Source organism: Erythrolamprus reginae, chromosome 6 (genome assembly GCF_031021105.1).
Source record: "Erythrolamprus reginae isolate rEryReg1 chromosome 6, rEryReg1.hap1, whole genome shotgun sequence".
Classification (NCBI taxonomy): domain Eukaryota; kingdom Metazoa; phylum Chordata; class Lepidosauria; order Squamata; family Dipsadidae; genus Erythrolamprus; species Erythrolamprus reginae.
The window spans coordinates 67,783,392-67,806,856 of NC_091955.1; the positions used below are offsets into that span (position 1 = coordinate 67,783,392).

At 41.4% G+C, this 23,465-nt stretch overlaps 1 protein-coding gene across 1 annotated transcript in view; it reads right to left on the reverse strand.

Moving 5' to 3' along the window:
• The window catches only part of CDC42EP1 (CDC42 effector protein 1), a 28,564-nt gene extending 9,321 nt beyond the window's left edge, over positions 1 to 19,243 (reverse strand). The window contains exons 1-2 of the mRNA XM_070756166.1: positions 18,988 to 19,243; positions 7,886 to 8,880 (exon numbers count right to left, since the gene is read on the reverse strand). Of these exons, the coding sequence (XP_070612267.1) occupies positions 7,886 to 8,303 (418 nt within the window). The 5' untranslated portion in view covers positions 8,304 to 8,880; positions 18,988 to 19,243. The remainder of the gene's footprint in view (positions 1 to 7,885; positions 8,881 to 18,987) is intronic.
• Between the last annotated feature and the right edge of the window lie 4,222 nt (positions 19,244 to 23,465).

A 23,465-nucleotide genomic window follows, 5' to 3' on the forward strand; every position in this document is an offset into this window, starting at 1 on the left:
ATTCATGCGGCAGAAGGTGGTCCCGTAGGTCAGTGTTTCCCAACCTTTTTTGAGCCGCGGCACATTATTCACATTTACAAAATCCTGGGGAACATTGGGGGGGGGGGCTAAAAAAGTTTGGACAAAAAAACCCTCTCTCCCTCCCTTTCGCCCTATTTCTCTCTCCCTCCCTCTTTCTTTCCCTCTCTCTCTCCATCCCTCTTTCTATCTTCCTTCCTTCCTCTTTTTTGCTTTCTCCCTCCCTCCATCCCTCCCTCTTTTTCTTTCTTGCTTTCTCTCTCTCTCTTGCATTCTTTCTCTCTCTCTTTCTCTCTCTCTTTTATTCTCTCTCTTTCTCTCTCCTTTGCTTTCTCTCTCTCTCTCTCTTTCTCTCTCTCTTGCTTTCCTTCTCTGTTTCTCTTTCTCTCTTGCTTGTTTTCTCTCTTTCTTTCTCTTCCTCTCTCTCTTCCTCTCTCTCTCTTTCTATATTTCTAGCTTTCTTTCTCTCTTGCTTTCTCTATCACACCCACTCTTTCTCTCTCTTTCTCTCTCCCTTGCTTTCTCTCTCTTTCTCTCTCCCTTGCTTTCTCTCTCTCCATTGCTTTCTCTCTCTCCATTGCTTTCTCTCTCTCTCTTGCTTTCTCTCTCTCTTTCTCTCTTGCTTTCTCTTTCTCTCTTTCTTTCTCTTCCTCTCTCTCTCTTCCTCTCTCTTCCTTTCTCTATTTCTAGCTTTCTTTCTCTCTTGCTTTCTCTCTCACACACACTCTTTCTCTCTCTTTCTCTCTCCCTTGCTTTCTCTCTCTCTTGCTTTCTCTCTCTCTCTTCCTCTCTCTCCCTTTCTCTATTTCTAGCTTTCTTTCTCTCTTGCTTTCTCTCTCACACACACTCTTTCTCTCTCTTTCTCTCTCCCTTGCTTTCTCTCTCTCTCTTGCTTTCTCTCTCTCTCCATTGCTTTCTCTCTCTCTCTCTTGCTTTCTCTCTCTCTCCATTGCTTTCTCTCTCTCTCTCTTGCTTTCTCTCTCTCTCTTTCTCTCTTGCTTTCTCTTTCTCTCTTTCTTTCTCTTCCTCTCTCTCTCTTCCTCTCTCTTCCTTTCTCTATTTCTAGCTTTCTTTCTCTCTTGCTTTCTCTCTCACACACACTCTTTCTCTTTCTCTCTCCCTTGCTTTCTCTCTCTCTTGCTTTCTCTCTCTCTCTTGCTTTCTCTCTCTCTCTCTTTCTCTCTCTTTCTCTCTTTCTTTCTTTCTCTTTCTCTCTTTCTTTCTCTTCCTCTCTCTCTCTTCCTCTCTCTCTTTCTCTATTTCTAGCTTTCTTTCTCTCTTGCTTTCTCTCTCACACACACTCTTTCTTTCTCTTTCTCTCTCCCTTGCTTTCTCTCTCTCTCTTGCTTTCTCTCTCTCTCTCTTGCTTTCTCTCTCTCTCTCTTGCTTTCTCTCTCTCTCTCTCTTGCTTTCCTTCTCTCTTTCTCTTTCTCTCTTGCTTTCTTTTTCTCTCTCTCTCTCTTGCTTTCTTTCTCTTTCTCTCTCTCTTCCTTTCTCTTTCTCTCTTTCTTGCTTTCTCTCTCACACACACTCTTTCTCTCTTTCCCTTGCTTTCTTTCTCTCTCCCTTGCTTTCTCTCTCTCTCTTGATTTCTCTCTTGCTTTCTCTCTCTCCTCCTTTTTCTCTCTCTCTTTCTCTCTCATGCACCACACCGGCAACAAAAAGAGAAAGAGAGAGAGAGCGCGGAGAGAGAGTGGAGGGTGGCTTGCTGGTCCGCTGCCCCCTTGATCAGCAGCCCTGCATGGCCCCAGCGCAGACTCCACCGTCGTCTTCACCTCTGCCTAAGAGGCAGCAGCCACATTCACCCCTTCGCCCTCCCAGGTGTCCATGGTGCTCAGCGCCCGGCCATGCGCCGCCTCCGCCTCCCAGTATCCCGCCTGACTTCTACTTGCAGGAATGGGTGGTGGGGCGCCACGAAGGGCGGTGCTTGAAGGCCACCATGGTGCCGTTGTTGTCATCACAGCGCAAAGCCGCGCAGTCCCGGATTGCTCGCTTCTCCGGCCAGCAAGCCGGCTGCCTGGAAAAGCGCCACGCTTTTCAAACGCGGTGCTTTCCTGGGCAGCCGACTTTGCTGGCCGGAGAAGGGAGCGATTCAGGACTACGTGGCTTTGCGCCACTTCAAAAATTTCTGCGGGGGGGTGGTCTCCTAATGGCTGTGTGTGGGCGCACACCCACGGTGCAGCTTAGAAGCAACAGTGGCCAGCGCCCTCCCACCGGGCCCCAAAAGCTCACTTGCTGTCACCACCAGGGAAGCTCCAGCCAGGCTGGGCTCGCGGCACACCTGACTAGGTCCCGCGGCACACTAGTGTGCCGCGGCACACTGGTTGGGAAACACTGCCGTAGGTAATCTGGCCTGATGCCATATAGGGCTTTATGGATCATTACCAACACTTTAAATTGCATCCGAAAACCAATTGGCAACCAATGCAATCTGCGGAGTGTTGGAGAAACATGGGCATGTCTAGGAAGGACCATGACTGCTCATGCAGCTGCGTTTTGCACGATTTGTAGTTTCCAACCCCTCTTCAAAGGTAGCTCCATGTAAAGAGCATTGCAGTAGTCCTTCCTTTACATACAAATTACTATTTTTTACTATCAGCTGCCTGCTTGGCATTCTGTACTGAATACAGAGCCCCTTGCTGGACACAGGTCATATTCCCAGCACTAATCTTCCCAACATCTCACTTACACATTCATTCATTCATTCATTCATTCATTTATTCGATGTTTATGCCGCCCTTCTCCTTAGACTCAGGGCGGCTTACAACGTGTTAGCAATAACACTTTTTAACAGAGCCAGCATATTGCCCTCACAATCCAGGTCCTCATTTTACCCACCTCGGAAGGATGGAAGACTGAGTCAACCTTGAGTTGGTGATGAGATTTGAACCTCTGACCTACAAATCTGCAGTCAGCTTCAGTGGCCTGCAGTACAGCACTCTACCTGCTGCGCCACCCCGGCTCTTATACATACATACATACATACATACATACATACATACATACATACATACATATGCACACACACAAACATATATGATGTTCGTCCATCGTGTTCGAAGAGGACCTTGGCATCTAATGGGTTGTGGGCTATACGCGATGTGTCCACAGGAAGCTAGTAAGGCCTATACGGGCACAAAATGTTCTGTCACATGTTTTTCTGGGTGTTTTTTCCTGTCAAATCACCCTGGTATACCCAAATATGGGAGGGAGCATACTGCTTCCTTTTTGCCTCTTGGTCTCTCCAGGGGACATATCCAAGGCAGTTAATTTTTTATAGCCAAAAAACTACATTCTTTATGTGTAACATATTTTTGCTGATAATGATAATGGAAAGGAAGGGAGACTGGTATAGATCTATTTCAAGCTATTTTGCTCTCATCAGCTAGCCATACCCTTACTGGGATTTGAATGGCTAGCTGATGAGAGCAAAATAGCTTGAAATAGATCTATACCAGTCTCCCTTCCTTTCCATCATCAACAAAAATATGTTACTTACTTGCTTACATACATACATGTATACATACGCACTCAAACCTAGCAAAACAGCTGAGATTTATAACCTGATCCTAGATAGGTTTTCACTGACACATATCTCATTGCATTTGCTCATTAAGATTTAACTTCCAAAACAAATGTACAAAAAAATGCCTTTGATGACAATTTTTCTCCACTGCTCTATATAACTCTTCTTTTGACATATTTACCAAGTCTCCAAATAGACTCATGCCATTGCATGTATTAGCATAGGCCCAGAGTTAATTCTGTTTACAGTGGAGTAATGAAATGTCCGACTTCTATAAGCACAATGTCAAAGTCATGATCTATTTATTGATTCAAGGTATTTTATTTTTACACCAATTTCAGCTGGTGTAAGGATTCCAATTCAGGTGAACAAAGCATCTCATTTGAGATGATGCTAATCAAATACATTTACAGCATTAGAGCCATTAGCCTGGAGTAGATGTCAGTCTCGCTCCATGTCGGGGAACATATGTGTCTGTCTGTCCAGAGATAGTTGCATAGCTGTTGCATTTATACTTCTGTGAACTTGAATGTTCTAACTAGAGGACGCTCGAATAACAAAGCCAACAGGAAGTCAATCAGCATGCAGGATGCACATCTTAATACAACATGTAGTTGAGATTTAGGAAATATGAGCATCAGCCTGTCTGCAACCTTCTGTAACCTACACTTATTCATCAATCCCTTTGCAACATACCTATGCATTGATGTCTACATGCAGTTGCAGAAAAATCTAAAAAGTTAAAATCAGGAGGTACGCAATGTGCATTTTTATAAGTGGAGAGATCACATATTTTCTCTTATCCCTCTCTTTACATTCAGCATAAAATGAAGAGGCCTACACACAGAGAAATGTCTGGCTTATATAGGCTGGTTGCAGTGAAGGGCTACAATTTTTTTTACTACCACACAGTGGGCGTGGCTTATTTTGTGGGTGTGGCTTGCTGGCCATATGACCAGGTGGGAGTGGTTTGACAATCATGTGACTGGGGTGGCTTAAAGGTCATGTGACTTTTTTAATAAAGGTTTTTTAGTTATTTTAAATATTAGATTTGTCATATGCTGTTTTATTATTGTTGTTAGCTGCCCCGAGTCTACGGAGAGGGGCGGCATACAAATCATATCTATCTATCTATCTATCTATCTATCTATCTATCTATCTATCTATCTATCTATCTATCTATCTATCTATCTGAATGAATGAATGAATAAATAAATAAATAAACAAATAAATGTGGCCAACTTGATATCACTCATGTCAAGGGTTAGGGTTAGGGTGCCTGACCTCTCATTGCCTCAAAGAGATACAATTTCCCTATCTATCTACTATTACTGAACATCCCAAATATACTGTTTAATTCTATGTATATATGCCATATGTGTACATACATATTACACACAGGCACACAAAAATATACTGTACATTACCTACTATATAAACCTTATGTGTATGTACACACACACACTCACGCACAGCTCTTCTAAAATTATACACATTCAACCTCATTTACTGCGATAGGAAAAACATACCCAGAGCCCAGAAGGGAAAAAAAGAAAAAAATATATCAAAATTTTGCTACCAGTACTGTGTACCTGACCATACCCTTAGGAGCCCATCACTGGCTGGTTGTAACCTTGTATTTCTATATGACAGTTGGAAGGCCTTACTTTTCCAGGGATTCTGTCTTCCTGATGTAGAATTTGTATACTGGTAGGCATTTCTCATAACATATCCTATGTCAGTGTTTCCCAACCTTGGCAACTTGAAGATATTTGGACTTCAACTCCCAGAATTCCCCAGCCAGCATTTGCTGGCTGGGGAATTCTGGGAGTTGAAGTCCAAATATCTTCAAGTTGCCAAGGTTGGGAAACACTGTCCTAGGTTTCAATTTATTCTGATTGCTACAACGTATGCAAAATTATTAGCTGCTTGTTATTTAGAGCTTAGCAATAGAATAGAATAGAATAGAATTTTTATTGGCCAAGTGTGATTGGACACACAAGGAATTTGTCTTGGTGCATATGCTCTCAACGTACATAAAATAAAATAGATTTTTATATTCTGTTCACTTTTAAAATTTAAAGTTGTGTGGCCACCTTATAGCTCTTCCCCTCCAGGCAGATCTCATTGCTCCGAATTATTTATCTTCTGTTGTTTATCAACTTAACTCTTCCAAAGTTTATTTTGCTTATGCACCACCGATGTAGTTTACTCAACTGCAGATGGTAAGATTTTGATTTAGAAGAAACAATATAGTAATAGATAAAAATAAAAGCCATTAGCAAATAAACAAGCAAGGATACTGAAGACATATTAAGCATTAAAAAATAATTGGCATGTGAGACCATCTGCACTACTATTTATTCTGCAGCAAAAGTTAAGAGTGTTCTAACAATATAATTTTTGCAGTTTCTAGAGTCTTCGCAACATATTCACTTCATTTTTGGTTTCACTCACCAATATTACGCATAGTTGCAATTTAAAACTGCCCCACCCCTTCCCTTTCCATTTATAACCACACTTCCCATTTTTAATCTCCTGCTGTCCATGGATTGTTCAGTAAACCAGAAAAAAAAACATGTAGCTATTTCTGGCCTTATCCTTATCATTCCAGGAAAATACCAAGTGTATTCTGGAAACATATGACTTATAGAACTGGGGTAGACTTAATGTGTAAAACCACCACCAGGCCAAAACAATTGATGAAACTTTAAAGCACTCTTAGATGCCTGCTGACACTTGGCTGAAAGGCCAAAAAAAGGACATCTAAAAGCTGAGTCACATTGTCATTTCCTGCTAGAAACCCTCTATTTTCAGACTTTTATTTTAGAAACATAGAAACATAGAAGACTGACGGCAGAAAAAGACCTCATGGTCCATCTAGTCTGCCCTTATACTATTTCCTGTATTTTATCTTACAATGGATATATGTTTATCCCAGGCATGTTTAAATTCGGTTACTGTGGATTTACCAACCACGTCTGCTGGAAGTTTGTTCCAAGGATCTACTACTCTTTCAGTAAAATAATATTTTCTCATGTTGCCTTTGATCTTTCCCCCAACTAACTTCAGATTGTGTCCCCTTGTTCTTGTGTTCACTTTCCTATTAAAAACACTTCCCTCCTGAACCCTATTTAACCCTTTAACATATTTAAATGTTTCGATCATGTCCCCCCTTTTCCTTCTGTCCTCCAGACTATACAGATTGAGTTCATTAAGTCTTTCCTGATATGTTTTATGCTTAAGACCTTCCACCATTCTTGTAGCCCGTCTTTGGACCCGTTCAATTTTGTCAATATCTTTTTGTAGGTGAGGTCTCCAGAACTGAACACATTTTATACAGACTTATATATTTATAGAAACTTCTTGTTGCAAAGCCTCTGAGAAGCTCTTAAAAGATGTCATTTGAATATGTACTAAGACAATGCTACGACTCAAGAGCCAGTAGATGTTATTCAAAATAATGATTTGGTAATCACATACTGCAGAAGTATTTTAAAGAAAAGAATGGGAGAGCAAGAAAAGAAAATTACTGCAGCAGAGCATCGTAGAAACTGTAATGTAAGATAATATGTGATAGACTTCTCTTAAACACATATTGCAGTATGGCACTTGTCAATCTCCAAAGTATAGACTTCTAAAAATATTATTGAAATGTCTAATTGAGCGTGCTTATGAAATGTTTTGTCGTGTACCTAAATCAGTGTTCCTCAGCCATGGAAACGTTAAGATAGGCAGACTTCAACTTCCAGAATTCTCTAGAGGGGATTCTGGGAATTGAAGTCCATCCATCTTGAAAGTTGTCGAAGTCGAGAAACATTGATCTAAAACATTGATGCCGCACGAATCCCAGCGACCAGTTAGGTCCCACAGAGTGGGTCTTCTCCGGGTCCCGTCAACTAAACAATGTCGCTTGGCGGGACCCAGGGGAAGAGCCTTCTCTGTGGCGGCCCCGGCCCTCTGGAACCAACTCCCCCCAGAGATTAGAATTGCCCCCACCCTCCTTGCCTTTCGTAAGCTACTTAAAACCCACCTCTGCCGCCAGGCATGGGGGAATTAAGATTTCTTCTCCCCCTAGGCCGTTACAATGGTATGCATGGTATGTTTGTATGTGTGTTTGGTTTTGTATATTAAGGGGTTTTAATTTGGTTTTAGTATTGGATTATTATTGTATACTGTCTATGATTGCTGATAGCTGCCCCGAGTTTTCGGAGAGGGGCGGCATATAAATCCAATAAAACAATTAAACAAACAATTAAATAAACCAAAGCACAGAAAGAATTAACATCTAAAACAAGACAACCCGTCTGACTCAAGTGAGTTACCTTAGGAGCCACCTACCATAGTCAGAGAAGCTTGTTGGGGGTTTCTTGAAGGCAAACGCTACCCCAAGATCATCGCTGTCATAGTGACTCTGATTGAGCTGAGGCAGTGACACAGCATTCTTGATGATGGGCGAGATGGCAGGAGGAGCAGAGGAGCCCTGGTCCTTGTTTCGGCTCCCCCGGTTCCTTAGCGGGCTTCTCCTTACATGCCACAATGTCCGGGCAAAGAAATTTTGGGGTTTGACTTCCTCTCCACCATGGTTCCTAAGGAAAGATGTGTCTCCAAAGGCATCACCGCCACGTCCCACATGCATGGTGTGACGAAAATCCCCCAGTGGTGGGCTGATCATGTCCGGGGTCAACTCTGTTTTGAATCGACGTTTGCTGTTTGAGCCAGACACCCAGCCAATCACGGGTAGCTTTCCAAGACTCATTTCTTAGCTAGCCAGTTGACAAAAACCCAACTCAGAAATTCAATGTGTCCTTCAGAAAAAGTAGATGCTAATCTGAGAGTGTATGGGTGTAACTTATGGATAGTCACACACCTGCGCCCCCCATTGTTTATGTTTTCTTTCGTTGTTCTTCTTTCTTCTAGTCTACTTAACAAAGAATAAAAAATAGGTCTATTGTGCAACTTCTAGGTTTCTTCCAGGACAAGGTTGTCTAATTTGCACTGTTCTCCCCAGTCCAATTTGATAGTGACCTTTCACAGTTTTCATGTAGCTACTTATCCGATTTGTTCCTTGAAGGTTTCGACGAGCATCCTGGTTTCTTTTTTGCGAACAGCAACGGTCATTAAAGCAGTGTTTGCACTTCTCTGACTCAATGTGTGCAAAGCTGGGAAAAAAAATCAATATTATTGAGCTGATTCGTCTTCCACCATCTCTCTTTCTCAATTTCTCAATTTCTTTTGCAAGAACCAGCAAAACCACGCGGGCAGCAAGTAACAAGGGACACAGTGGGAGGCTCACATCTCAGTGTCCTGAGCCTGGATTGTTGCCACACAGCATCCTAGAGAAGGTAAAAGAGACAAAGGAATAGTTGAAGTTCCCAAACTATTTTCAAACAACGAATAGGAAAGTGGACGATGCCTAGTTACCAGTCTGTGATGAAAGTACAACGCACAATGTTAGGGAGAGAAAACTTACATGGTACATCGAGCAGATTCCTTCTGGAGTCCTCCACCAGGTGGCACAGACGGTTTTCTGTCTGCACCATTTATATTTGTATTTAACACACAGTGCTGTTGATCAAACAATTCTAGAGAGATTACATATTAATAGGTGAAATGACTTTCTTCTTTGCCTTCTCTGTAATGTTGGCTGGAATTGTTATTAGGTTGGAACAGAACTTGATGGCAGAGTTTGTTGCAATACATTATATCTTTATGTCTGCACCCTCTGGGTCAGAGGCAAATGATTGACTGGGGATGCATCATCTTGCAAGAATTTCCCAACTCTTTTTCTGCAAAGCCTCAGATCCCTATTTCATTCTGTTCTGGCTACATGTGATTTAAGAGGATCCTTTTCTAGCATGGGGTTCTGGGGCAAAGTAAAATAGCTAAGATACCGTCAAGTCAAAGTCAACTTTTGATGACTTACAGACATGTCCAATCCATGCAGTTTTCTTACCAAACAGTTTGTTGTTGCTTTTGCTCCTGAGAAACTCTCACAGTGTATGATTGGGATTGATTCGGATTTCTATTTTAATTGTTTTAGAGATATTGTTCAGGATTTTAATGGTTTAATGCTGGAAGCCTCCCAGAGTCATTTCATTAAAAGATTGGTAGCAAGCAAGCACGCAAGCAAACAAGGTAGGTAGCAAGCAAGCAAGCAAGCAAGCAAGCAAGCAAGCAAGCAAGCAAGCAAGCAAGCAAGCAAGCAAGCAAGCAAGCAAGCAAGCAAGCAAGCAAGCAAGCAAGCAAGCAAGCAAGCAAGCAAGCAAGCAAGCAAGCAAGCAAGCAAGCAAGCAAACAAACAAACAAACAATATTTTAAAAATTCGCAATCTTCCCCCAAATCCTGAGATTTCTTAGTTGTCTTCCCTTCCAGTACAAACCACATCTGACCACACTTAACTTCTGAACCCAGCCAAGGTTGACCAATATTGCCACCTGCCACTGCCCTCAATGGTACAATCACCATGGTGCTATTTGTCATTATCAGCCAAGCATTGTAGTTAAATGGATCCGAGGACATCTGGTTGAGGAAAGCAAACGTCTTCTTTTCCTGTTCCTGATTTCAATAATGAAGAAGCCCTGGCCTGATGTGCTTAGAGTTAATCCAACCCTTTCAAGCAGTTGGGACTTTGTGACTACGTTCAGTGTTTCCATAAGTGTAATTGCTTGCTGGATTATTGGAATGATAATGTCGCATCTGGAGAGCATCAGGATAGGAAAGCAATTTTACAAACTAACTCTTCAAACATGGAAACAATCCTGCAGAGGCACTGCTTTGGTGAAGCAAAGTCTACACAATACTACACCCTGATTGGCATGTACTTGAGCCCACATGCATCTGTTTTTGCTCAATAGCCAACATTTTAAAGTGCCAGTTATTTGAAATATTACTAGCATTTGCACATTATTAATGTGCTGGCTTAATGAAATGCTTCTTTATACACTTTTCTCAGTGGAAAATGTTCTCTCCCCCATTGTGCTGACTTAACTATATCCAGAAATCTCTTCAAATGTCTCCTTTGTTTTTTGTGTTGTGGCTCACCTTGGAAAGGCCAGAGAGGCTGAGCCGGAGTAGCTACTGAATCACTAAGTAGTGTCCCAGCTCTGTGTAACTTTTTCCCCTTTTCTTCTTTTTTACTCTATTTGTTCATTCAGGGTTACTCTTATCTACTACTAGGTTTAGAAGCTGGCAAATATTTTTTTTAAAAAACAACCCTGAGTAACTTTAGTTGGAATTTATGACACATACTAACTGCTTTTTAAGAGGAATGTGATTGGGTTGCAAAGAAGAAGTTCAGTGTTTTAATAGCCTGTAATCTTAGCCTATACACAGAAAGGAGAGAAAGTAATGGTCCTCTCTGCTGATGGAAACATGCATATCAGAACATAATAAAATGTATTGGCAGTTCTGTGTTAGCGAAAACTTCAGAAGAAAAGGATTTAGGGGTAGTGATTTCTGACAGTCTCAAAATGGTGAACAGTGCAGTCAGGCGGTAGGGAAAGCAAGTAGGATGCTTGGCTGCATAGCTAGAGGTATAACAAGCAGGAAGAGGGAGATTATGATCCCGCTATATAGAGCGCTGGTGAGACCACATTTGGAATACTGTGTTCAGTTCTGCAGACCTCACCTACAAAAAGATATTGACAAAATTGAACGGGTCCAAAGACGGGCTACAAAAATGGTACAAGGTCTTAAGTATAAAACCTATCAGGAAAGACTTAATGAACTCAATCTGTATAGTCTGGAGGACAGAAGGAAAAGGGGGGACATGGTCGAAACATTTAAATATGTTAAAGGGTTAAATAAGGTTCAGGAGGGAAGTGTTTTTAATAGGAAAGTGAACACAAGAACAAGGGGACACAATCTGAAGTTAGTTGGGGGAAAGATCAGAAGTAACATGAGAAAATATTATTTTACTGAAAGAGTAGTAGATCCTTGGAACAAACTTCCAGCAGACGTGGTAGATAAATCCACAGTAACTGAATTTAAACATGCCTGGGATGAGCATATATCCATCCTAAGATAAAATACAGAAAATAGTATAAGGGCAGACTAGATGGACTTTTTCTGCCGTCAGACTTCTATGTTTCTATGTTTCTATAAAAGGGAGTCTCTCTTAATTTTAAAGGCCGAAATAGATCTATCCTATTCTCCCTTAATTTTAAATTCAGCAAAAACATGTGACACACACACAGACACAGACACGGAGTAATTGGGACATCTTCCTGGATTTCAACCCCATGCACATTTGGGGGTGAGGGCTCTGTGACCCAATCTCATCCCAATGAGGTAGAATAGAAGATGAACTGACTACCAGGAAAGCTAGAACTGTACTTTATTGAGATAATCTATACCAGTGATAGCGAACCTTTTTTTCCTTGGGTGTGTGTGTGTGCTATCACGCATGTGCGAGTGCCCATACCCATAATTCAATGCCCAGGGATGGCAAAGATGGCCTCCCGCCACCCCCCCTCGTAGGCCTAAAATAGTCCACTTCCCAACCTCTAATGGGCCCAGTAGGCCCGTTTTTTACCCTCCCAAGGCCCCAGAGGCAAAAATGCCCTCTCCCATCCCCCCGAAGACTCTCTGGAAGCCAAAAATGCCCTCCCAGAGACTCCAGGCGAGCCAAAAATCAGCTGGCTGGCACACACATGCATATTGGAGATGAACTAGGGTAACAACTCACGTGCCAGCAGATATGGCTCTGCGTGCCACCTGTGGCACCCATGCCATCGGTTCGCCATCACTGATCTATACTAATTGAAGTATAGGTGCTTGTGTTTTCCCTACCTTCTCTCTTATTTATTTTATTTATTTTGTCAAGTACATATTGGTAGTGTACAAAGATATAACAATGTTTATATTTTATATTGCTACTAATAATAGAGAAACATTAGGACAGGGACGGTAGGCACTTATGCACGCCCCTTACTGACCTCTTAGATATCGAGGGAGGTCAACAGTGGGTAGTCTAAGGGTAAGGTTTTGGGGGTTTGGTGATGATACTACAGAGTCAAGAAGTGAATTCCATGCATTAACTATTCGGTTGCTAAACCTGCCAGGCCTGGGTTTCCTTAGACCTTCCCCCTGACAGATGAATGCTTAGTTTGACTGCTGAATGAATGATATTGATAGTTTTTAATTAGAATTTTAAGATTGTTTTTTAAGGTATAATTGGATTGTTATTATTGTTTCCTGTTTTTCTGTATATGCTGTGAGCCGCCCCGAGTCCTCGGAGAGGGGCGGCATATAAATCCAAATAAGTAAGTAAGTAAGTAAGTAAGTAAGTAAGTAAGTAAGTAAGTAAGTAAGTAAATAAAGTCGTATTTCCTACAGTCGAGTTTGGAGCAGTTTACTTTGAGTTTGTATCTGTTGTATGCCCATGTGTTGTTGTGGTTGAAGCTGAAGTAGTTGTCGACAGGAAGGAAATGTCAATGGAAATTCTCAGTCATTCAAAAGCACCAAAGGTGCTTTTCCAAGAGCTTCTCATCTGAGAAGTGAAGCATCTTCAAAGAAAAACCAGAAAGTCCAGTTGCCTTTTGAAAAAGCATCTTTGGGACTACCCTCTCTCTTATACTCCAGGAAGTCGGAGGGATGCCAATCTGAATTTTTCCCTAATACTCTCTCTGCTCTTGGGCATAACACACGGTTCTGGACCTGCTGTTGTTCTAAAGATGTTTGGATGCCTTCTCCAAGTTATCTCCAAGATTCCTTGCACCCAATCAAGTAACACATTTTTGCAGGACATGTCACAAAGAGGAAGATGCAAGGAGCATCCTTTGTGTCCCTCTTCAGTAGATTAGATTTTAGATTTAATTGGATTTGTATGCCGTCCCTCTCCGAGGACTCGGGGCGGCTCACATCATATACAGAAAATAGTAATAAACAATCCAATTAATAATACACTATAAAAACAGTCCTTAAAATTCTTATTTAAAAGACCATCATTTACCATTCATTCGACAATCATATTAAGAAACATTCATTGGTCAGGGGGGAAGATCTAGTAACCCTTCTTCAGAGTCTTCAAAGAGTGTCACTGCCCCAGAATATACTCTATGGAGACAATTTTATTCTTGTCTCCATTCATAGTGTAGCAATTTTCTGCACTCATTTTCATTTATAGAGTTTTCAATAAATTCAGAAGTGAAATTTGACTAATATATTACTTCAAATAAGTTGACAACAAAACCTGTTGGTCCAAAGAACCATACATTGTCTTAAATAGGGAGGGATGGGGAGGGAGGGAGAGATGATTGGTAAAGATGAGTTTTTAAGCTCTTTCGGAAGGCAAGGTAGGTGGGGGCTGTGCGAATCTCCCGGGGGAACTGATTCCAGAGAGCCGGGCCCCCCACCGAGAAGGCTCTTCCCCTAGGTCCCACCAGCCGACATTGTTTGGGCGACGGGACCCTAAGGAGGCCAACTCTGTGGGACCTCATTGGTCGCTAGGATTCGTGCAGCAGAAGGGGGTCTTAGAGGTAGTCTGGTCCTATGCCATGCAGGGCTTTATCGCTGATAACCAACACTTTGAATTGTGTCCGGAAACAGATCGGCAGCCAATGCAGTAATAATGTCACAGGTCCTCTTTTTCTCCCGATGAGTACAAGGGAAACAAGAAGGCTAAATATATGAACTTCTACAATGGTAAGATAGATAACCAATCAATTACAGTGGTACCTCGAGATACGAGTTTAATTCGTTCCGGACCTGGGCTCTTAAGTCGAGCAGTTCTTATCTCGAACGACTTTTCCCCATAGGAATTAATGTAAATAATTTTAATTGGTTCCAGCCCTCAAAAAACTCACAAAGTTAGTCTAAATTATGCAGAAAGACATGTTTTTAATGAAGAAATGTACATGTACATATAAATGAATAATGAAGTTTCTTTCACTTAACTTGTAAACTTTCTTAAACTTTTAAATTTACATATGTTCAACTTCTCTGCCACCCAATCCTGTAGGACAGAGGTCCCCAACCCTTTTTGCACCAGGGACCGGCTTTAAGCGATCAAGAGAGGAATGGGTGAATGAATGGATGGAGGGTGGGAAGGAAGGAAAGAGGGAAGGGACAGGAACAGAGGAAGGAAGCAAGGAAACTTATGAAAGGGGAGAGTAAGAGAGGAATGAGTGAAGGGAGGGAGGGAGGGAAGAAGGTGGGAAGGAGAAAGAAAAGAGGAAATAGAGGAAGGGAAGGTAAAAGAGAGAAAGAAAAAGAGCAAGAAAGAAAGAAAGAAAGAAAGAAAGAAAGAAAGAAAGAAAGGGGGAAGGGACAGGAACAGAGGAAGGAAGCAAGGAAACTTATGAAAGGGGAGAGTAAGAGAGGAATGAGTGAAGGGAGGGAGGGAGGGAAGAAGGTGGGAAGGAGAAAGAAAAGAAGAAATAGAGGAAGGGAAGGTAAAAGAGAGAAAGAAAAAGAGCAAGAAAGAAAGCTGCAAGCACCCCCCCGAGCCCCCCAGGCCGGCTGCAACCTTTTAAAACACGCGCGCCGCTTCGCAGCTGTCTCCTGAAGCCGAACGCGGAAGTTAGCGTTTGGCTTCAGGAGACAGCTCCTTGGCGCTTGTATCTCGAATTTGGGCTTGTAAGTAGAACAAAAATATCCTTCCCCTCCCAGCTCTTATCTCGAGTTGCTCTTAAGTAGAGCAGCTCTTATGTCGGGGTTCCACTGTACACAGAAAAGCTGTTCTAGTTGGATTCTGCTTAACAGTAATCATTTTACTAAAAAGTACCCAAAACTATCCATTCTCTTTCCTAAAAGGGAGATTAAAATTTGCCCATACGAAAAGCTATGGGTTTTTTGTCCTTCTCTAAACAATCCACGAGAATTGTGACTTGTCTCCATCTCATCTCAGTTACCCTCCATCACCCTCCTTTTGCTGAGGCCTAGCAGATCTCACTAATATCTATCATTGAAAATGCTGATAGGAGATAGGGTGGAGAAGAAGGAAACAAAAAAGCAGAGAAATATACTTGTACAGTGGCACCTCTACTTATGAACTTAATTCATTCCGTGACCAGATTCTTAAGTAGAAATGTTTGTAAGAAGAAGCAATTTTTCCCACAGGAATCAATGTAAAAGCAAATAATGCGTGCAATTGGGGAAACCACAGGGAGAGTGGAGGCCCTGTTTCCTCCCTGAAGATTCCTAGAGAAGCCTCACAGAGGCTTCTCCCAACCTTTTCCAGCCTTGTTTCCTCCTAGGAGATTCCTAGAGAGGCCCCATGGAGGCTTCTCCCTGCCTTTTCTGGCCCTGTTTCCTCCCAGGAGATTCCTAGAGAGGCCCCACAGAAGCTTCTCCCAACCTTTTCCAGCCTTGTTTCCTCCTAGGAGATTCCTAGAGAGGCCCCATGGAGGCTTCTCCCTGCCTTTTCTGGCCCTGTTTCCTCCCAGGAGATTCCTAGAGAGGCCCCACAGAAGCTTCTCCCAACCTTTTCCAGCCTTGTTTCCTCCTAGGAGATTCCTAGAGAGGCCCCATGGAGGCTTCTCCCTGCCTTTTTTGGCCCTGTTTCCTCCCAGGAGATTCCTAGAGAGGCCCCACGGAGGCTTCTCCCTGCCTTTTTTGGCCCTGTTTCCTCCTAGGAGATTCCTAGAGAGGCCCCATGGAGGCTTCTCCCTGCCTTTTTTGGCCCTGTTTCCTCCCAGGAGATTCCTAGAGAGGCCCCACGGAGGCTTCTCTCTGCCTTTTCCGGTTACAGTTTCTGAGGCTCAGGTTTGTAAGTGGAAAATGGTTCTTGAGAAGAGGCAAAAAAATCTTGAACACCCGGTTCTTATCTAGAAAAGTTTGTAAGTAGAGGCGTTCTTAGGTAGAGGTACCACTGTAGTTGGAATCTGCTCCAAAGCTGTGACAGGCCAAGCAGAAGATTATGTTTCTATTTCTTGACACAAACTCTTATTTAACCAACGCTTCTTGGCCTTTTGGCTGATATTATGTGTGTGTTTGTGTGTGTAACCAACACAACTTTCAGAAACCCCAAAGTATTGCTTTCTTTTGGATTTGCTGCCCCATTGCCAGCAGCTACCTCAGCCTGCTCTTGCTAAAGAACTTTGGCTTCTTCCAAAAAACCACAGCTTTATGGGCCTCCTTATCATCCATCTTTGGTTTTGCTCCTCCTTCCTCTCTTTTTTCCTGCCAACCAGCTAAATTGCTACTGCGGGGACTCTCCCAAACTCTGTTCCCCTGGAGCAACACAATCAACAAATGTTCTTCCCATTCCTTTGTATTTATCAGGAACCCAAAAATCTAGTTATTTTTTTGTTTAAGGAAAGTTTATGTACAGCTACAGATAAACAATGGCTGCATTGGCATCTGTCTGTCTGTCTCTCTCTCCATCCACCTCTTAATTTAATTAATTTATTTGATTTAGGTGCTGTCGGACTTCAGAATTACTCTGGGGTCTGTCCGTTCTTCCTTCTCCCCTCCCTCAATTGTTTTCTTCCCTACTGAATCTAATGCTGTTTACTTCCAAATGTGACTCTAAATAGCACTTATTGTTTCACATTTCTTTTATTGCTTTTGCCAGTGTCCAAACTGATCTAGTCCAATTCAATTCTGCCAGCCCCCCAGATGTAACAGACAATGGTTTTCATAATGCCTACTCAACCCAGTCAACAGATAAAGGGGAAAAACATAACACATATGGATAGTGATAAGTTGGGAAAAGTTACCTTAATTTCTCCAAATTAAAAGGCATTATTGAACAAAAAGTTTGTTTTATTCCTGTCTTGCCTTGATATAAGAACCCTAAAACAATGACGAATGAAATGAGAAAATATGACCACCGTCTTCTTTTGTTTTAGGAAATTCCTGTCTGTTATCCAGACCATCGTAGTTACACAGAACACGAACAGCCTGTTAGCACCAGAATGCATTTCAGTTTACAAGTTCAAAGGCTGAACCAGAAACACCACTTTGAAAAAAAGAGTTCCAGCAAACCAATTAACAAAAACTGGAAGGAAAAGGTCCAGATGGCTCTTTGATTGAAAATATCTGTAATTCCAAGCCACCCCAAAAGTAGTAATATAAAAAGTGGAAACAGCTAACTCTGGGATAGCCTGGAAAAAAAAGAATTAATCCTGCTGTATTCCACTTTTGAGTTGAAATCCAGAATATTTGCTGGAAGGACTGCTTTCTTGCTAATTTTCCCTAGCAAGTCAGCAATTAAAACACAAGCTATATATAGTTAGACACTAAATTAAAATGCTATCTAGAAGTGGAACTACCAACATCTGGAAGATCTCTAGTTGCTTCCAGGCCTAAGAATTTAGACACATAAGCCACAGTAGAAACATGAGAGGTTTCCATGTCTCTCTCTCTCTCTGTGTATGAATATTTCTCTCTCTCAATGTCTGTGTGTGTGTATGGATCACATGAAATACAGTACTGTTTTTCCCAGACAGGCTCGTGTTTGAGTATGGCATCTTAAAGTACTAGTCCACTTAGTTCTATTCACATGATCACACTCCACAGTTAAAAAGAAATTCTGTTTCATGCTTGACAACGTTAAGGAGTCCTATTCCTTCGAGCGTATGATATAAAATTCCACAAATTTTTACACACATGCACACAAAGACACACACACTTAATTTCTACCTCAACAGTTACTCTTCTCCCCACCCCCTGACTTCTCCACATGGTGTACATCTGTCTTGGACTCAAACCCTTTCTCCATCTGACTATTTTTTCCTTCGCTCCCCATTCTCCTACTCTTTCTCTCCTTCTCTTACTGCACCCTGTTTCTTATAATTCCTCATAGCTCCAAACACCCCATCCAGACGGGGTGAATCTCGTCTCCCAATATTCCCAAGCCAAAACGGTGAAGGCATAAATATGTATGAATGCATGTATGCATGTACGCCATCACTCTACTAAACAAATAATTTCATCAACACTACAGACTTTTTACTAAATCTGCACTTCTATTTCTACTAGTTTTCCTCATTATTCCTATCACCCTTTTCCTCCCACTTAGGACTGTATGACTGTAACTTGTTGCTTGTATCCTAAGATTTTTATTAATATTGATTGTTTCTTCATTGCTTATTCGACCCCTATGACAATCATTAAGTGTTGTACCTCATGATTCTTGACAAATGTATCTTTTTCTTTTATGTACATGGAGAGCATATGCACCAAGACAAATTCCTTGTGTGTCCAATCACACTTGGCCAATAAAATTCTATTCTATTCTATTCTATTCTATGCATGCATATATGTATGTAGGGGACTGTTTGCCTCTTCCCCTTAATTTCCCCTTGTCCCATCTCCATCCCCACCATTACCTTCATCTCTTTCAACGTCTTCTTCACCCATTTCCAACTCTACCCCATAATTTATCTTCCCTCCTCCTCTGCCTTTCCCACACTCCTCCGCACGACGTACTAAAATTCACCCACCGACTGTAGGAAAAAAACCCCAACTTTTAAATTTTAATCTTTAGAATTTACCTGTCCTGGAGGGGAACTGGAGAGGAAACCCACACAGATTGTCGCTTTTCTGAGGTTTCTTAAGACTTTTTTTTTCCCCAACGAAGAAAACTTGCCGGAGAGAGAAAACTGGGAGTTCTGGAAACTTTCTTTTACCACCGCAGCCAGCGGAGCGGCTCTTAATGCCAATGACGTTAAACAACTGTAGCCTTTTTTGGGGTCTCTTTCTTTCCCCCCGCCGCCGTCCCTTCACCGCGGACAAAAAAAAAAGAAAGAAGCGGACTCAAGCGACGGACACGGGAGAAGGATTTGGAAAGAGGGGTGGGTGGAGTTTCAGCTCCGGGTTGACCAATCCGGAGCCGACAGAGAATGAAGTTCGGCGAAGACGGAGTGGCTTTCCAAAAGTCCAGCCGAGGGAAATTCAGAAACTCGTGATCTTTTTCATCTTTCATCTCTCCCCCCCCCCCTTGAATGACAGCGTCGTTCTTTAAGAGGCTGAGATTTGGAACAGTATCCTTCCAGGAACAGGATGGAGGGATGGCATTTTCTGAGTAGTTCCCTCTCTCCCCCCCCCACTTGCTCCTCGGTTTATTTATTTGTTTTGTTAAATAGTATTGGTGGTATACAAAGATATAACAATGTTTATATATATGGTACTAACAAGAGAGAAAATATTAGGACAGGCACGCTGGTGCGCTTATGCACCTCCCCTTACTGACCTCTTAGGAATCGGGGGGGGGGGAGGTCAACAGTGGATAATAATAATAATAATAATAATAATAATAATAATAATAATAATAATAATAATAACAACAACAACAAATAATAATAATAATCTAAAGATAAAGTTTTGGGGGTTAGGTGATGATACTACAGGGTCAAGTAGTGACCTCCATGTATCAACTACACAGTACTGGGTTACTAAAGTCATATTTCCTGCAGTCGAGTTTAGAGCGGTTTACTTTAAGTTTGTATCTGTTGTGTGCTTGTGTGTTGTTGTGGTTGAAGCTGAAGTAGTTGTTGACAGGAAGGACGTTGTAGCGGATGATTTTAAGGGCTATGCTTAGGTCGATGTAGTTCTAAGCTTTCTAAACCTAGGATTGTAAGTCTAGTTGCGTGGGGTATACTGTTGTGAGTACAGGAGTGGAAGGCTCTTCTAGTAAAGTATCTCTGGACATTTTCTAGAGTGTTTATGTCCGAAATGTGGTGTGGGTTCCAGACAGATGAGCTATATTCGAGGATTGGACCCGTGAAAGTTTTGTATGTTCTGGTTAGTAGTGTGAGATTAATGGAGCAGAAGCTACGTAGGATTAGGTTAACAACTTTTAAAGCCTTTTTGGTGATGTTGTTGCAGTGGGTTTATTTTTAGTTTGTTGGTTTACTAGATGCTGCTGCTGATGATGATAATAATGATGATGATAGGGTTTTGGATACAAAACACAATACAGCGAACCGCACAATTGTGGAAAAAAAGGGGAGGTGGATCATTGATGTTGCCATACCAGGTGACAGTCAAATTGATAAAAAAACAACAAGAAAATCTTAGCCAATGTCAGTATCTTAAAATTGAACTAGAACGATTGGCATAAGCCAGTACAGGTGGTCCCAGTAGTAACTGGCACACTGGGTGCTGTGCCAAAAGACCTCAGTTGGCATTTGAAACCAATAAACATTGATAAAACCACAATCTGTCAGTTGCAAAAGGCCACTGTACTTGGACCTGGCACATCATACGAAAATACTGAGTTCCGTTGTACTCGATGCTTAAAGTCACAATAGCATGGGACACAATAGCATGGGTTTCCAGATACTCCTGAAGTGCACAGCTCTCAGTAGTCTCATTCAATATGGCCAAGGAGTAGGGGACATAGGTGTTGTACTTTAGCAATATCTGTAGAGTTACAGTGCTCCATCCTGATTTAAGGAGATGTATTTAACGTAGCATATAGACAGGGTCTCCTGAGCAGGGGGTTGGATAATAAAACCTCCAAGGTCTCTTCTAATTGTTATTCTGTTATTTTGCTAGGGGTTTGTGTGTACTCACACATCTCTCTGGACCTACAGTTTCAGAACTGCCTGTATTTAAATGGATGAATGTAAGGTTGATATTTCATACTGCCCAACTTAAAGGTTAGTTATTGCAGGTAGGTAAAATGAATGAATAAGAAACCTGTAGTTATTGCAGGTAGGTAAAATGAATGAATAAGAAACTTTGCTACCAACATGACTTGAAAATTTTTATAATGATATATGATGCGAGTCTCCGGAGAGGGGCAGCATACAAATCAAATCAAATCAAATCAAATCAAATCAAATAAACAAACAAACAAACAAACAATACATACATACATAAATACATAAATACATAAATACACACACAGACACACACACACACATACCTTTGAAAGGCAAAGATTTCTTTGTGTCAAACATGACTTCTGGTGATTACATGGCTGTACCTGTGTAGTTTTTCTGCAAACAGGGTTGAAAAGTTAGCTAGAAGTTTGTTCCCAAATTATTTTTCAACTTCTTAGTATAGCCTATAGCCTTGCAGTTGTTTGATAATCTCTTATGCAAACATTAGCTTAATCCAACCCAACTTGTATTCCGAGATCAACTGAAGTGAGCAATGTGTTGCAATTGACTTATTTATTTATTTCTCCTTTCCTGGATACACTTGTTTCCAATGTCATATATAACATTTAAATATTTTTTTTAAAGATATATCCAGAAACACACATTCACTGTTATTTTCATCAGCTCTTCTGGTTGAACTCTTCCTTCCTTTATTACTCAACATGTGGTTGATCAATTCAAATACATGAGTTTGCATATTACCTAAACAGTAGTATTGAAGAAGGATGGTGGCTCAGTACATACAGTATATTGCAAGTAAGTAAGACCAAGTTGAAACAAGATATGATTAATTGAAAATGGCGTTATAATGAATTGGAGAGTCTGAAAATGTAGAATAGAGTTACACCCCAGTGAGGGATTTGCCATTCATTCCTAAAGCAGCAACTTTACAGTCTGAAGGTTATTGCTAAACAATCCACTATGCCTTTGACTAGGAGTGCTTTTCTAAGCTTTGTATTTGTAGTTACGGTACATACTTAACCAAATCACTGGTTTTCATAGAAACATAGAAACATAGAAGACTGACAGCATAAAAAGACCTCATGGTCCATCTAGTCTGCCCTTATACTATTTCCTGTGTTTTATCTTAGGATGGATATATGTTTATCCCAGGCATGTTTAAATTCAATTACTGTGGATTTACCAACCACGTCTGCTGGAAGTTTGTTCCAAGGATCTACTACTCTTTCAGTGAAATAATATTTCCTCACGTTGCTTTTGATCTTTCCCCCAACTAACTTCAGATTGTGTCCCCTTGTTCTTGTGTTCACTTTCCTATTAAAAACACTTCCCTCCTGAACCTTATTTAACCCTTTAACATATTTGAATGTTTCGATCATGTCCCCCCTTTTCCTTCTGTCCTCCAGACTATACAGATTGAGTTCATTAAGTCTTTCCTGATACGTTTTATACTTAAGACCTTGTACCATTTTTGTAGCCCGTCTTTGGACCCGTTCAATTTTGTCAATATCTTTTTGTAGGTGAGGTCTCCAGAACTGAACACAGTATTCCAAACGTGGTCTCACCAGCGCTCTATATAAGGGGATCACAATCTCCCTCTTCCTGCTTGTTATACCTCTAGCAATGCAGCCAAGCATCCTACTTGCTTTTCCTACTGCCCGACCATACTGCTCACCCATTTTGAGACTGTCAGAAATCACTACCCCTAAATCCTTCTCTTCTGAAGTTTTTGCTAACACAGAACTGCCAATGCAATACTCAGATTGAGGATTCCTTTTCCCCAAGTGCATTATTTTACATTTGGAAACATTAAACTGCAGTTTCCATTGCTTTGACCATTTATCTAGTAAATCTAAATCATTTACCATATTACAGACCCCTCCAGGAATATCAACCCTATTGCACACTTTAGAGTCATCGGCAAATAGGCAAACCTTCCCTACCAAACCTTCCCCTATGTCACTCACAAACATATTAAAAAGAATAGGACCCAGAACAGACCCTTGTATGTTGTATGAGATAGCATAGTTGGTTAGTTGATGGTTTCAGGTACTGTATTTGCAAAGCTCAGAAAACATGTTAATTTGGTAACTGACTTCATGAGACATGAATGCTGTCTCTGTTTTGGCTGTTCCCATTTCTGGAGAAACTGGACTGCCTAATCACTTCCAGGACAGATTAATGTAAAGTTTTCTAAGTGGTGGTGTCTTTAAGGATAGCTCCAAAGCTGCCATTCAGAAGGCAATTAACAGAAGTCTGGCTGGAACCCGTGGGACAGATTTATATATGATTCTAAACCATGCTTTGCTTTATTCTGATTTTATGAATAAAACACAATTGAGTAGTTAATGCAATCATATTGGCTAGGTTCACACAAGATGCTGAGTCTAAACCAGGGGATT